The sequence below is a fragment of the Rhinatrema bivittatum genome, chromosome 2, assembly GCF_901001135.1.
Source record: "Rhinatrema bivittatum chromosome 2, aRhiBiv1.1, whole genome shotgun sequence".
NCBI classification, from domain to species: Eukaryota; Metazoa; Chordata; class Amphibia; order Gymnophiona; family Rhinatrematidae; genus Rhinatrema; species Rhinatrema bivittatum.
Genome location: NC_042616.1, coordinates 682,687,144 through 682,703,942, shown reverse-complemented (window position 1 = coordinate 682,703,942; position 16,799 = coordinate 682,687,144). Strand labels below are relative to the sequence as shown.

Below are 16,799 nucleotides of genomic sequence, written 5' to 3'. Positions count from 1 at the left end.
ATGTAATAAATGATTGCTACATGGAGCAATTGGTTCAGGAACCAACAAGAGAGAGAGCTATTTTAGATTTAATTCTTAGTGGAACGCAAGATTTGGTGAGCGAAGTAACGGTGGTGGGGCCATTTGGCAACAGTGATCATAACATGATCAAATTTAAACTAATAACTGGAAGGGGGACAATAAGTAAATCTGCAGCTCTAACACTAAATTTTAAAAAGGGAAACTTTGATAAAATGAGGAAAATAGTTAAAAAACAAAACAAAACTGAAAGGTGCAGCTGCAAAGGTTAAAGGTGTTCAACAGGCTTGGACATTGTTTAAAAATACAATCCTAGAGGCACAGTCCATATGTATTCCGCGCATTAAGAAAGGTGGAAGGAAGGCAAAACGATTACCGTCATGGTTAAAAAGGTGAGGTGAAAGAGGCTATTTTAGCCAAAAAAAACATCCTTCAAAAATTGGAAAAAGCATCCATCTGAAGAAAATAGGATAAAACATAAGCATTGTCAAGGTAAGTGTAAAACATTGATAAGACAGGCGAAGAGAGAATTTGAAATGAAGTTGGCCATAGAGGCAAAAACTCATAATAAAAACTTTTTAAAATATATCCAAAGCAAGAAACCTGTGAGGGAGTCGGTTGGACCATTAGATGACCGAGGGGTTAAAGGGGCTCTTAGGGAAGATAAGGCCATTGCAGTAAGACTAAATGAATTCTTTGCCTCCGTGTTTACTAATGAGGATGTTGGGGAGATACCAGTTCCAGAGATGGTTTTCAGGGGTGATGAGTCAGACGAACTGAACAAAATCACTGTGAACCTGGAAGATGTAGTAGGCCAGATTGACAAACTAGAGTAGCAAATCACCTGGACCGGATGATATGCATCCTAGGGTTCTGAAGGAACTCAAAAATGAAATTTCTGATCTATTAGTTAAACTTTGTAACCTATCATTAAAATCATCCATTGTACCTGAAGACTGGAGGGTGGCCAATGTAACCCCAATATTTAAAAAAGGCTCCAGGGGCGATCCAGGTAACTATAGACCGGTGAGCCTGACTTCAGTGCTGGGAAAAATAGTGGAAACTATTCTCAAGATCAAAATCGCAGCGCATATAGAAAGACATGATTTAATGGGACACAGTCAACATGGATTTACCCAAGGCAAGTCTTGCCTAACAAATCTGCTTCATTTTTTTGAAGGGGTTGATAAGCATGTGGATAAAGTTGAACCAGTAGATGTACTGTATTTGGATTTTCAGAAGGCGTTTCACATAGTCCTTCATGAGAGGCTTCTACGAAAACTAAAAAGTCATGGGATAGGAGGCGATGTCCTTTCATGGATTACAAACTGGTTAAAAGACAGGAAACAGAGAGTAGGATTAATGGTCAATTTTCTCAGTGGAAAAGGGTAAACAGTGGAGTGCCTCAGGGATCTGTACTTGGACCGGTGCTTTTCAATATATATATATAAATGATCTGGAAAGGAATACGACGAGTGAGGTTATCAAATTTGCGGATGATACAAAATTATTCAGAGTAGTTAAATCACAAGTAGACTGTGATACATTACAGGAGGACCTTGCAAGACTGGAAGATTGGGCATCCAAATGGCAGATGAAATTTAATGTGGACAAGTGCAAGGTGTTGCATATAGGGAAAAATAACCCTTGCTGTAGTTACACGATGTTAGGTTCCATATTAGGAGCTACCACTCAGGAAAAAGATCTAGGCATCATAGTGGATAATACTTTAAAATCGTCGATTCAGTGTGCTGCAGCAATCAAAAAAGCAAATAGAATGTTAGGAATTATTAGGAAGGGAATGGTTAATAGAACAGAAAATGTCATAATGCCTCTGTATCGCTCCATGGAGAGACCACACCTTGAATACTGTGTACAATTCTGGTCGCCGCATCTCAAAAAAGATAGAGTTGCGATGGAGAAGGTACAGAGAAGAGCAACCAAAATGATAAAGGGGATGGAACAGCTCCCCTGTGAGGAAAGGCTGAAGAGGTTAGGGCTGTTCAGCTTGGAGAAGAGATGGTTGAGGGGGGATATGATAGAGGTCTTTAAGATCATTAGAGGTCTTGAACGAGTAGATGTGACTCGGTTAATTACATTTTTGAATAATAGAAGGACTAGGGGGCATTCCATGAAGTTAGGAAGTAGCACATTTAAGACTAATCGGAGAAAATTCTTTTTCACTCAACGCACAATAAAGCTCTGGAATTTGTTGCCAGAGGATATGGTTAGTGCAGTTAGTGTAGCTGGGTTCAAGAAAGGTTTGTATGAGTTCTTGGAGGAGAAGTCCATTAATAGCTATTAATCAAGTTTAGTTAGGGAATAGCTGTTACCGTCAGAAAATAGGCCCCAGACAACTGTTCCGAAAAGAAAGACTTTTATTGCATGCAAGACACAGCTGAGAACAATGGCTCAGAAACTGCGTGCCCCCTCCCCCCCCCTTCAGGAGCTGGCTCTTATACATTCCACAATCCTTATCTTTTACACATGCGTTCTACGCATTGCTGAGCAAGCATATCCCAGCTGAGGGCTACTGACCCCCTCCTTAGACAACCTGGAACCTTCGTGAAACTTCTGCAGGAGAGGCTGTTGGGACTTGCAGTTCTGGAAAGGAATTTGCGAGTTCATAGCAACACTGTCCTGCTCATATAATACATTCATTGTTCTAATCTAGGTTACAGAATTGGCAGGCAAACTGTGCAGTCTTATCAGACAATAAGAACAGCGAAGCAAAAAATGAAAACGTGCTGACAGAGAGTTTCTCAATGTCTTAACTACAGCTGTATTGCAGACTGTAAGTAAACCCGTCATGAAGTAGGGAATTCTGGTACATGAGGTCCTGTTTGGCAGGAGTTTCAGGTTGTCCTCTGTCAGGTTGAAGCCTTCAGCCCCCTACATTGCCACTGCTATTAATTGCATCAGTAGCATGGGATCTTCTTAGTGTTTGGGTAATTGCCAGGTTCTTGTGGCCTGGTTTTGGCCTCTGTTGGAAACAGTATGCTGGGCTTGATGGACCCTTGGTCTGACCCAGCATGGCAATTTCTTATGTTTCTTATGTAATTCATCAGAGCAGAATTGAACACCATCCTCTCAAAAGCCTTTCTACCCAACGATCGGGCAGAGACACTTTCCCTATTGGCAAACTCGCTACGCTCGAAGAAACAAGCAACAGCTCATCAGTTTCTGACCTTATTAGGCCACATGGCCTCCACAGTTCATGTCACTCCTATGGCAAGACTAGCCATGAGAATAACCCAATGGACTTTAAGATTGCAATGGATCCAAGCCATTCAACCACTGTCCTCTCCACTTCAAGTCACCCACCAGCTGCATTCATCTCTAGTTTGGTGGGCGAACAAGGACAAATTGTGCAAGGGCCTGCCCTTCCAACAACCAGTCCCACAGATAACTGTAACTACAGATGCATCCACCTTAGGTTGGGGAGCTCACATAGACAATCTCCAAACCCAGGGTACTTGGACAAAACTCGAAGAAACATTTCAAATCAATTTCTTGGAACTTCGAGCTATACGTTATGCTCTGCATGCGTTGAAGGACTGCCTTTCACACAAGACTGTTCTCATTCAAATGGACAATACCGTAGCCATGTGGTACCTGAACAAACAAGGAGGTACAGGCTCGTATCTTGTTTGTCAAGAAGCTGCACAGATTTGGAACTGGGCCCTAACACACTCAATGTTTCTGCGGACCACTTATCTGGCAGGCATTCACAATGTAGTGGCAGATCGCCTCAGTCGTCAGTTCCAACCACACGAGTGGTCCCTGGATCCCTTAGTAGCGACCAGGATATTTCAACGTTGGGGGTAACCAACAATAGACCTCTTTGCATCACACCTGAATTACAAAGTGACAAATTCTGCGCTCTGCACAGACAGAAATCAGCCAAGGACGCCTTTTTTGCTCGCCCTTGGAACTCAGGCCAACTATACGCGTATCCTCCAATACCACTCATAACCTAAACTCTAGTGAAGCTACAACAGGACAAGGGGTCCATGATACTCATAGCCCCATACTGGCCTCGACAAGTATGGTTTCCCATACTCCTAGACCTCTCGATCAGAGATCCAATTCGCCTGGGTGTAGTTCCCACTCTCATAACTCAGGATCAGGGTCCATTGCGCCATCCCAACCTTCAATCCCTATCCCTGACAGCATGGATGTTGAAAGCTTGATCTTAAAACCACTCAATCTTTCAACCAATGTCTCTCAAGTGCTTATAGCTTCACATAAACCTTCAACACGGAAAAACTATTCTTCGAAATGGAAAAGGTTTACTTTGTGGTGCATGGCAAAGAACATTGACCCTTTCTCCTGCCCCACAACTTTTCTACTAGACTACTTATGCCATCTTTCAGATTCTGGTCTCCAGACATCATCTGTAAGAGTACATTTAAGTGCAATCTCAGCTTACCATAACAAGATGGGAGATGCACCAATATCCATACATCCTCTTGTCAGTAGATTTATGAGAGGTTTAATTCACCTTAAACCACCAATTCGGCCACCTGTCACAGAATGGGACTTGAATCTGGTCTTAACAAGACTCATGTGTTCTCCTTTTGAACCCATGACTTCCTGTGATCCTAAGTTTCTCACATGGAAGATTATCTTCCTTATAGCCATTACATCTGCTAGAAGGGTTAGTGAGTTAGTGAGTTACAAGCACTTGTCATGTACTCACCCTATACAAAATTCCTCCGGACACATCCAAAATTCCTTCCCAAAGTAGTTACGGAATTCCACTTGAACCAATCCATAGTTTTGCCCACATTCTTAACCCACATTCTTAACCGCTTAATTTTGCCCACATTCATAACCGCTTAGTTCGATGTAAACCGAGTTGATTTGATTTGTATCAAGAAAGTCGGTATATAAAAGCCTTAAATAAATAAATAAATACATAAATTCTTTCCAAGGCCTCATTCTCACCAAGGGGAACGGGCCTTACATACCTTGGACTGTAAACGTGTGCTAGCATTATACTTAGACCGCACTGCAGTCCACAGGAAATCCACTCAACTCTTTGTATTTTTTGATCCAAACAAACCGGGTAAAGCAGTGGGCAAACACACTCTCTCCAACTGGCTAGCAGATTGTATACAGTTCTACTATCAAAAAGCAGGCCTTCCTCTCCAAGGGCGAGTAAAGGCGCACTCAACAAGAGCAATGTCAACCTCAGTAGCACACTATCGTTCAGTGCCAATTCTTGACATATGTAAAGCTACAACATGGAGTTCTTTTCACACCTTTGCAGCTCACTACTGTTTGGAAAAAGAAGGACGACAAGATTCAGCCTACGGACAATCTGTCTTAAAGAATCCCAACTCCTACATCCAACCTGCTGTGATTTTCGGCTGCCTCATTTTCACCAACAATACTTCAGTGTTACTTCACTACAAAACGACTCAGCCTCTAGCTTGCTAATCACCTATATGTGAGGACTAGCATCCTGCTTGTCCTGGGATAAAGCAAAATTGCTTACCTTGTAATAGGTGTTATCCCAGGATCACAGGATGTAGTCCTCACGAAACCCACCCGCCACCCCACGGAGTTGGGTCCGATACGTTTTATTTTTTGCTAAGGCTTATTGCTACATACGAGACTGAAGGGAGACCCCTGTGGCAGAGAATATCATGGCATGCTGGGCATGCTCAGTGGGCTCAGAGTGCCAGTCAAAAGTTTCTAGAAACTTTGACAGAAAGTTTTCCACAATAGGGCTCCGTCAATGATGTCACCCATATGTGAGGACTACATCCTGCTGTCCTGGGATAACACCGATTACAAGGTAAGCAATTTTGCTTTACTCGCGTAGCTGGGTGTTATGGTTTTGAGGTGTTTGAGTGGATTCTTGGGTACTGTGGAGATGACCATGCCCACGGGGAGGAGCCCCGTGAGGAACCACAGTACTAGGCTAGTCTCGGGACACGCAAACACAGAGATTTGTCTTTTATTATACATCTGAGATATACAACCAGAGGTGGCAGTAGTGAGGTGTTCCAGAGGTAGCAGTCCAGGGGCTCTCGGCAGAGGAGACCCGTCTCACAGAGATGGTATAGGGAGATCCGAATGCAGGTTCCCAGTGCAGCAGAGCTGTAGATGAGACAGACTGACAAAGTTAGATTACTCACTAAGTTGGTAGCTGTATAGGTGGAGATCCCACCAGGCAGAAGTAGTTGTATACAGGCACTGAACCAGGGAAAGCAGGCCCTTGAGGAGCGAGTACCTGATTCCAGATAGGCACCTGAAAGAAAGCAAATGACTCCCGAGGAGCGGGTACCCAATTTAGAGAAATACCCCGAAGGGCAGAGAGAGCTTCCAGTGGCAGCAAGGAAGCGGCAGAGTAGCTCAAACCGGAGGCTTTCCATCCATTCACGAACCTTACTAACGCGATAGCTAGCAAACGAAGGGCAGGCTAAATACCCAGATGGCGCAACGTCACTCGAGGGGGACACCCCCGAGGTTCACGCCATGACGTGGATAAACACGTGGGTGGCGTGCACGTGCACACCCTAGGTGGCCCCCAGGAGAAACATGGCTTGAGGCTTTGCCACTGCCGTTCCGGGGACGCTGGAGACAGCGGCATGCAGACGCGGCGGTAGCCATCTTCCCGAGGCTAGCGGGGAGAGCAGAGAGAAAGGTGAGGCACAAAGGTCGAAGCCGTCTGAGACCGACGGACGCAACACTGGGCCTTTTTGAAAATAGGCTCAGCACACGCAAGGCCCGTCCACGTGCGTAAAGCCCGGATTTTACGTATGCGGCCTTTTTAAAATCTACCCTTTACTTTGCAGGCTTGCTTTTCTTAGGACCTCTCTCTTCCTGATTTCTTTTCTGTTTGTCAGAGCTCGATACTGAACTTTTCCTTAAAGTTGGATGCTGTTTTTTCTTTAAAGAAATATGTCAGTGTTTGTAAATATTTCAACCAGATTGTAAATGCCCGAGACCACATCCTTGTAAGTCTTTTGGTAAGTTTAGTATAGAAATTAAAAAATATTATGGCAAAAAAGACCATATGGCCCATGTAGACTGCCCAGCCACCCAATTAATTTAGCTTTCTAATTCCCATAACTACCTTAGAGATCCTCTGTATGTGCTTCACATTTTGAATACTCATTTTGAAAATGAGAAGTATTGAAGTTTTGCTTAGTGGGAGAAGAGTGTGAAACAATGATTATTTTCCACAGATGCTAATACTAGAGAAAAGCTGTTCTTAATAGAGGATTTAACCAATCTGAAGAAAATGAATGCAATCACCACTCAGGACATTGCACATAAAGAGGCAGAATTAGCAAAAATGCAGCAAGAGCTATGGAAGACAGTTAGCTCTGTGAAAGATAAAGAGCATAATATCAACCTTTTGGAAATGCAGGTAAGTGATTATAGTTATCTGATTTTCAGACACTGTTTTTTTTGTATGAAAAATATGTTGGAATGTCTGTTTAGGCCTCACATTTTTTTCTGAATTTCCTACATTTTGCAGCTCCTTGGGGATTGATGTTTTTGTATATGGGTTTGTTATTGCCTACAAGAGTATTTATGATATTTTAATCCCTTTGATGATGTCAGTATGCTTAAGTAGTTGATATATTTTCAGGGTAAGCAGTAATAGCCATTCCTGCCATGGAAAGCAACATGAAAAAACCTTTTACAAAATGGCAATATTCCCCAACTATGAATACCATTTCCTTACTCAGTAGGCAGTTATAGTAATCCACTTTTAGATTTCAGCTTTTACTATTTTGCTTATTACACACAAAAAATTAGTATGTCTAATGCATTTTCTTCCACTGCCTGACATTTAAGTATGCCTCTTTCTTATTTATGACTATGTAGACTAACATATTACCTGCAATCTATTATAACACAGATCTTTGAAATTGAAATGATATCCTTCCTATCATTTTTTCACTAGCCTTTAAATAATTGTCAAAAGAGGCTTGAGAAGACATAAAACCATGCACAAAACAGTTTGACAAATTATTAATTTACAAAGAAAGATGCTGGAGAATATGGCCTAGAGCCACTAAACCGTGATTTTTTTTTGTGGGAGGGGGTTGGTGTCCCACTATTGCGAGGGGGGTGTCGCCACGATAGTAGACCCTCTCCTGAAAAATATCACTGAGGTATGGTGATTTGTTTTGTCTCATGGCCAAACACTGCAGGACAAAACAATGTGGCCAGCGGTCCTTTAGGTGCAATGGCAGCCCCAACTTCAAGGGACCGCCATCGCCTTAAAGGGCCAACCGCAAAAAAGATTTCTGGTAAAAACAGCGAAGTTGAGCGGGAATTAGGGTTGATCCCCAACTAAACCAACCTCAACACCCCAAAGTGGGGGAAAAAAAATAAAGTGTACGCACAGCGATGGTCTACCACCCCAACCCTGTCATGAAAAAATAAACTGTGACCCTCCTTTTTCAAATATTTAAATAGTTTCACTTCCTCCCCACCCCCTACCCTAATAGGGAACCCAAAACGATGGGGATATAGTGCCTCTTCTCCCCCCATCTCCCAACTGTAGTAAAAAAAAAAGTCATTGGGGTTCAGTGGAACACCCCACCCCATGCACCCCAAAACCTTCAAAAATCTGTAGTGGTTCCAGCAATGGGGCCCAGTGCACCCCCTAGCCCCTGGCCCAGTCTGTGCCATTTTTCAAAATAGCACTGAACTGACCTTGCCCCATCACATGACTGAGAGATTCTGTGAGGGCTTGCATTCTCCATTCAAAATAACCATGTTCTTTGTCGACAAACAAGACTGAATTACCCATGGCATGTGGGTGACATCATCTGGCAGCACCGAGCAGATGTATCTCTCAGAGCTCAGTAAACTTTACTGAGTATGCGCAGACTTTCTTGCACACTTGCTGCCTCATGAGCCTCTCAATCTTGTTGTCCGAGCTTCTAGATGGATGTGTGACTGTCTCGCTCACTCTTTCTTTCTCTCTTATTTTTGCATTTTGTGCAAACATTTTCTCTGTCTCTTTGCAGCTTAGATTGATTTGCCATGCTGCCACAATAGCACATTTCAGTGCTACTTAGAAAAACCTGACTGTCTCTGCAGCTTAGATTGATTTGCCATGCTGCTTCAATAGCACATTTCAGTGCTACTTAAAAAAACCTGACTGAAAGTTTGACTATGTCCTGAGAGAGACCTAAGAACAATTCAGCAATTTGCAGCTTCAAGATCTGCATTTATGGGTGTCAGATGTTCATCATGGACTCCCATCAGGTCTGCTATAAATGCTAGGATCCAATTATAGTATGATTAACTGCTACAGCTGTGCTTGTATATTCCATAGGGCTTAGTAGTCACGAACCTAGAAGAAGCAGGACTTCAGAAGAGTTCTTAAGGTTAAACGCTGACATGGGTCTGGTCATCAGAGCCGTTGTTCTTCCCAGAGCAGGATGTCCTCATGCTCCTGCCATGCTGAGCCAAGTCAGGGTTCCTCCCAGTCTTTCTGCTCCACTGTTAAGGCTCTCTATCCTGTGGCAACAGATCCTGGATCCGCCTCCGGCCTAAGGTATAGCAAAATGCAGAAGCACTTGGTGCTGGAGGAGGCATAAAAGCAAGCTCCTAAAAGGGGCCTGTCCCCAGGGCAGGACCCATTGAAGCTGAAGAAAACAAGGCCAACAAACACCTAGGGCCCCTTGACTGCAGACTTGTCAGCATAGAGAATGGAGGGGATGGCCCTGGCACAAGTTCCATCATCTTTCATTGCACGGAAAGTGCCTATGGCACGAATCTATCTGTTCTACCTGAACCCTAGTCCTTCCAGGGCACTCTTGGTAGCTTCAGCATGGAGCATTCTCTCTAAGATGCTGTTGGTGGGAAGACCCAAAAAATGAAGGATAAAATTGAAATTAAACTTCCCTCATATACCCATAAATTATAAACACAAAAATAAGGAAAAGTTAACAATATATAATATAGAAATTTTAAAAAATGTGATGAGAACGCGCCCTACGGGTCCTGAGGAGGGACACGGAGGCGCGGTCGCCTGCTCCTGGGAGAAAGTGAGCCCTTGGGCCACGGGGCGACTCAGGGAGGAGTCCCAAAACACACCCCGAGAGAGGTGAGTGAGTACAGGCATGGGTGGAGCAGGAACGAGGCTAGACAGGACCAGGCTAGGGACAACAGGAACTGGAATGAGCAGAGTCAGCCCTCCACTGGACCAACACGCACCAGTGAGACCCAGCAAAGCAATGCTGGCCTCAGGAGTAGCCCTCTGGCCACTCAGTAGCCCTTCCGGACCCGACACTAGGGAGCGACGAGTGCGTGTGGTCAGACGTAGGCAGAGGAAAGGAAGAGAAGACTCAGGAGACTTGGAAGACTCTGGGTGCTTGGAAGACTCGGGGTACTTGGAAGACACGGAGAGGAGTCAGTATACACTGAAGACTCAGATGAAGACTTGGAAGATTCTGGGTTCTTGGAAGACTCTGGGTGCTAGGAAGACTCAGACGAGGATTTGGAAGACTGGGTGCTTGGAAGACTCGGACGAGGCCTTGGAACACTCAGGGTGCTAGGAAGACTCGGACGAGGACTTGGAAGACCCAGGGTGCTGGGAGGACTCAGACGAGGATTCAGGAAAGTACTGGATGAAAGCTGCAATGCAGCGCGCCCTACACAGCCACCAAGGCTGGTCATGGACCACGTCGGGAGCGAAGCAGACTCCAGGAGAAGCAGTGGAACTTGAAGCCAAGACATGTCGAAGATTCAGGAGAGGCCTGCACTGAGGCGCACCCTACACAGCTGCCTGTGGCTAGTCACAGACCACACTGGAGCAGAGCAGGTTCCGGCAGAGTCTTGGGCATGGACAGAAGCAGGCAAGGTACTCCGAAGACCGGGACAGGATACAATACCCAGGATTCAAGAGACAGAACTCGGAATTCAGGAACAGGCTTTGGCAACAAAAACAAGAGCCTTCCGGAGACTTGCGCTGTGGGATGAAGGTAGGCCTTATATCACGAGGCACCCTAGACAGCCCCCCCATGGGCTGGTCACAGACCACGACGGTGGCACACCTGGAAAGGTAGAGTAGCAAGGAACCTGGAAGGAGGATGAGTAGCTGAAGACGAAGAGGACATCAGAGCCAGGAGTGGAACATGAACATCTGAGACATCTGGAACACGGAACATGGAACATCTGGGACATCTGGAATACGGAACATTGGGACTTGGAAGAAGAACATCAGGACTCATGGACGAGGGTCATCAAGACTTGGAAGTAGAACATCAGGGCTCCTGGACGAGGGACATCAGGAGTGAGACGAGAAAAATCAGGGCTTCTAGACGAAGAACATCTGGTGTTCTGCCCCCAGCAGTGGGTACATTTTGGTATCTCTATATACATTGCAGTTTAACTGTATCTAGTACAGTCCTTATTTGTAACCCATGATAAAAGCCTGTAAGCCCTGCCTTTACGGAGAGTTTTGCCTTTAAGAGAAACTCCCTCCCCCCTACTTCTCTCATTGGGAAGGTTCTGTATGCCCTCTCAATCTAACTTGAGCCTTCTCAAGTGCCTTATTGGCTCAAGGGACTGCCTTTCATGTTCCCCCCTGTGTCACATGGATCCTAGGCTCGCTGCCATTGGATCTCACCCTCTAGCTCCAGCTTGGGGGGACGTTTCCTGTAATCACTTCCCAAGACTGTTAGTCAGTCTAAGCCAGGCGGCTTTAAAGGCTAGAAGTGCCTGCAACCCCTGAAATGCAATTAGCCTTTTTACATCTGTCCTCATCGCTTTAATTCTAAAGACCAATCAGCTTCAGAACACCTTGCTTTCTCATCCTGAATCCCAAGAAACTCCATCTCCCTTCTCCTGCCTATCTCCAGCTACAAAGATCTCTGCCTAGGGCATATATACTAGGGATGTGAATCGTTTTTTGACGATTTAAAATATCGTCCGATATTTTTAAAATCGTCATTAATCGTTAAGAGTGCGATACAATAGAAATTCCACCGATTTATCATGAAAAAATGGTTAATCGGGTTAGTGCACACTAACAGGAGTTAGGACACAACCTAAAAACCCACCCCGACCCTTTAAAACCGCTCCCTTAGCCTCCACCACCCTCCCAACCCCCCTAAAAATGTTTTAAAATTACCTGGTGGTCCAGTGGACCCGGGAACGATCTCCCGCTCTCGGGCCATCGGCTGCCACTAATAAAAATGGCACCGATGGCCCTTTGCCCTTACCATGTGACAGGGTAACCATGCCATTGGCCGGCCCCTGTTACATGGTAGGAGCACTGGACGGCCGGCGCCATTTTTAAAGATCGGGGTGGGTTTTTTGTTTATCGGCCGACAGTCCGAGCGCGAGAGAACGCTCCCGGGACCCCCGCTGGACCACCAGGTAATTTTAAAACGTTTTTGGGGGGGGGTCGGGAGGGTGGTGGAGGCTAAGGGAGCGGTTTTAAAGGGTCGGGTGGGTTTTTTGTTTATCGGATCGGGCGCAGCCGTTAAAAAAAAAAAGCGATCGGGCCGGACGAAAATAAATGCACGATTTGAATTGGAACCGAAACCGAACCGATTCCTGTTCTGATTCACATCTCTAATATATACGTTTGGAAGCAACAATTGTAAGGAATGGAAAATTATCTGTACAATAAATAATTTCAAACTTAAAAGATCTTTGCCTGAGGACTGATTAAGGGGAGAAGTTAGCTGTGTGGAAGAGGGAAATCCATGTATTTCTTATTGAGCCAGCACATCTGGAATATGTAACGAAGGAACTCTGACGAGGGACGAGACCAGGAACATCAGAGGGAGGAGATCAGGAACAAGAAGAACATGGAACACGAAGCCATCTGGACAGGAGCAGACCACGGAAGACCTAGACCGGAGAAGAGGAGACATGGACAACCATGGAATCCAATTCGAAGGCCCTTTATATAGGGCTGTTATATAGGGCTGGACCAGGAAGTGCTGAGATGACATCATCCGGAGGGGCCACGGACTGTTCCCTGCTGCTGGACCTTTAAATGTGAGGAAGAGGCACGTGCCCGCGCCTAGAGGAAGGCCAGAGTCAGCAGAGGACCACCGCAGCGTCCTGCCACGTGAGGAGCCAGGCTGGAGGCGGCATCCACACCGCGAAGATGAAGGGGTCAGCGGCGGCAGCAGCACCATGCCACTAGAGGGAATCCCAGCAGGGAAGTTCCCCGCTGCAGAGGCGGAGTCAGCGGCACGACTCCCAGCTGCGAAGGGAGAGGAAGTGGTGGCGGCGGCAAGTACAATCATATTATCACAACACTGGAAGTGCCAACCCCATACCCATTATAAAAACCATGCTATGATCAACACACATACATACTCACTCATACCAACCCTAATTCACCATATTAAAATAAAAACAAAATAAAAACGCTAGAAAATGCCAGGAAGTACTGAAGAGAAGGAAAGCCAACCACAGCTTTCAAGAGGGCTGAATTCTCATCCACTTCAACTTCTTCAGACTCTTCTATAAATGCTTATCGCAAATGAAGTAAGAAATATCAATGGCTTTATCTTCCTTCCTCCTTCTTATATGACACAGTTCATCATCTCTGGCATTCCTATTCCCAACAAAGAATTCTTTGTTTCACCCCCCACACTTAAGGCTTCTTCAGGGGAAGCATGCAGCCATCTCTGTCTCTACCCTTACTCCCTTTCTATCATTACTGGAGAATTTGGAGTTCAATATCACTTGTTTGCGAATTATATTTAATTATATTTTTCCTTAGGCCTTAATCATAAGGAGGTGCCTTCTTGTAAACCGTTGTAATGGCAAATAACTTAACGACGATATATAAAAGATTTTAAATAAATAAATCTTAACAATTAATGGAATTTCATCCTGGCTTCGCATGAATGGATTAAAACTGAATCCTCTGAGAATGGAGATCTTGTGGGTTAGGAAAGGAAATGATGAGATCCTATGCCTTTTCTGTCCAGGTCTGGAGAATTATTACCAGTAAAGAAATCAGTTTGTAGTATTGATTTACATCTAATGTTAGAAAAATATATTTCAGTGCTATTATGAATTTCTTTTTCATTTTTATACAATCTAAATCACAGGGTTACAAGCTCTGTTCCCCAAAGACCTTACAATCTAAGTACAGGAAGGTTTAAGTCATTGGTCAACATCACACACTTATTGGTAGATATGGGAATCTAATCAATGCATGTAGGTTTGCAGCTCTCTGCTCTAAACTTTATTCTGCACTGCCAGCTTGGTAACATGTAGAAGCAGCAGTGCCCTAACTGAACACATTTTTTGGCTAAGGACTGTTGCATATCGAAAGAATATGTTAAAAATTGAAGACACAGTGAAATTAAATTAGATTTATTTGGGCCATATGGTTGCTTCTTGGCCTGTATTAGATACAATATCCTTAGAATTTAAGAGATTAATTGAAACAGTACTTAAAGGTATTTACTAGGAAGTCAGTATTCAGCGCCAATAAGTAAGGACTTATCTGGCTAAGTGGTGGCAGGTGAATATTTGGCCACATTTAGTGGCTGCCACTTAGCCTTAAATTGCCGATATTTAAACTTATCTGGCTATGTTAGCCTGATAAGTTGGACCTACTTCAAAAAACACTATTTTCTTTAGAAAAGCATGCAAAAGCGATTACCTAATCTTAGCTCTTTCGAATGCTCTAGACAATCTAGATATGACTGATTCCGACTCTGCTCTGTCATCCTGGAATCATCTCACCAACATGGACGCCAATAAAATCTGCCCACTGCAATCTAAAGGAATAAAATCCCCACACAGTTTAAAAAAACCATGGTACATACAAGAACTAAAAACCATGAAATATAATCTAAGAAAACAAGAAAGAAGTTGGAGGAAAGAACCTTCCCCCTCATTGCTCGCTAAATACAAGTCCTCCCTCCATAGCTACCATGAGACATTAAACAAAACTAAACGGGATTTCTATGCCCGAAGAATCCACCATTTACAATTCAATACCCGAGCCCTTTTCGAATATGTCACTGCCTTAACCAATCACTACCCTCCCTATATCTGACGAACAAGCCAAAACCAAATGTGAGGACCTCGCACTATACTTCCATGACAAAATCACCAATCTACTAACATGCTTTCCATCCAGCCCTGCAACCACCAGAACCCACCCAAAAAACCACTCCATGGAACTAAATTCTTTCGAAATCACTGCTGCCTCCGAAATTGAAGCCATCCTAAAGAAAATGAGGCCATCCTCACACCACTTAGACAACAACCTCAGCAAAACTCTCCTATTCATCCCTAATACAATAGCTTAACCCATTGCTGACATTATAAACAGCTCCATCACACTTGGGACAGTACCAAATGCCCTCAAATAAGCAATAGTTAAACCCATATTAAAGAAACCCAAACTTGACCCTGTAGATCTCTCCACTATCACCCCATTTCCAACCTTCCCTTCATTGCAAAAATACTAGAAAAAATAGTTAATCGACAGCTAACTGACTACCTGGACAAATATCATATTCTATCTCCAGCCCAATTCGGATTCTGTAAATATCACAGCAGGGAAACCCTCCTCCTTTCCCTAACAGATTACCTCATCAAAGGCCTTAACAAAGGCCATTCGTACATTCTGGCCCTACTAGATATATCCTCAGCCTTTGACACTATCAATCATAATATTCTTCTACAACGCCTCAATGAAATTGCTAAAGAACATTTCTGGAGTCCCCCTCAACTGGTTCAAATCATACCTTAGCAATAGGCATTACAAAGTTAAAATAGGAAACTGTGAATCCAAACCAATCTTCCTGACGGAAGGTGTCCCACAAGGCTCCTCATTGTCATCCACACTGTTCAATATATACCTCCTACCCCTCTGTCACCTCCTTTCTGAACTTGGTCTTCCGCATTTTATATATGCAGATGATGTACAAATACTCATACCTGTGTCTGACACTCTTTCCAATGCCATTAAAACATGGGAATCCGCTCTCCACTCAATCAGCAATCTACTCACTAACATCAACCTAGCTCTTACCACTACAAAAACTGAACTCATGACCATCTCGCCACAAAACATCACCACGAATTTCCTAACACTCGATACGCCCCTACCCACAATTTCTTTATCCCGTCCTCGCAAGATAACTCTTTCTTTCCACCCCTGTCCACCTCCCTCCCCTTTCCTCTCATCTCCCTCCACTACATTTTTCTCCACCATTACACCCTCCCCTCTCCCCTTAAATTCCCATTTGCTTCACCATGTTAAGCTCGCTGAAGAAATGTTCCCCCCTCTAAACCCGCTTACCTGCTAATGCCTCCCCTAATCTCCCTCACCCTCCTTAGCCCCTTCCCCTCTTCAACTTTTATTATGCAAACAGCTGTTTTCTGTTTACCTTGTATATTTTAAATCTGCATCTTTCATCAGGCATATATCTGGATTCCACTTACATTGTATATATTAAATCTTCCCTGTTCATCCTGTAAATATTTAATTTTCCCTTTTTCACATACACTGTGCTTAATCTTTGTTATAATCCCTGTTCTAAACCCTCATTGTAAATTGTTTTTATTTATTCAATTCCCTGTAAACCCTCATTATAAATTGTTCTTGAAATTATTCAGTTCCCTGTAAAGCCTTTTCAGTTGCTTTCATGTTTAGTATTTTTATCTATGTCTGTTGACAGTTGTAAACCGTTTTGACCAACACTCGTGTAAAAGCAGTTTATAAACCTGTTTAAATAAATAAATAAATAGTGTAAACCGATGTGATGTTCACAACTAATGTCGGTATATAAAAATGTTAAATA

General features: G+C 43.9%; 1 protein-coding gene across 2 annotated transcripts in view; it reads left to right on the top strand.

Annotated features, from left to right (window-relative positions):
- The window catches only part of LOC115085471 (uncharacterized protein MG328 homolog), a 401,953-nt gene that overhangs the window by 238,136 nt on the left and 147,018 nt on the right, over positions 1 to 16,799 (top strand). For both annotated transcript variants that reach the window (XM_029591537.1, XM_029591536.1), the window contains exon 6: positions 7,221 to 7,405. In XM_029591537.1, coding sequence (XP_029447397.1) covers positions 7,221 to 7,405 — 185 coding nt within the window. The remainder of the gene's footprint in view (positions 1 to 7,220; positions 7,406 to 16,799) is intronic.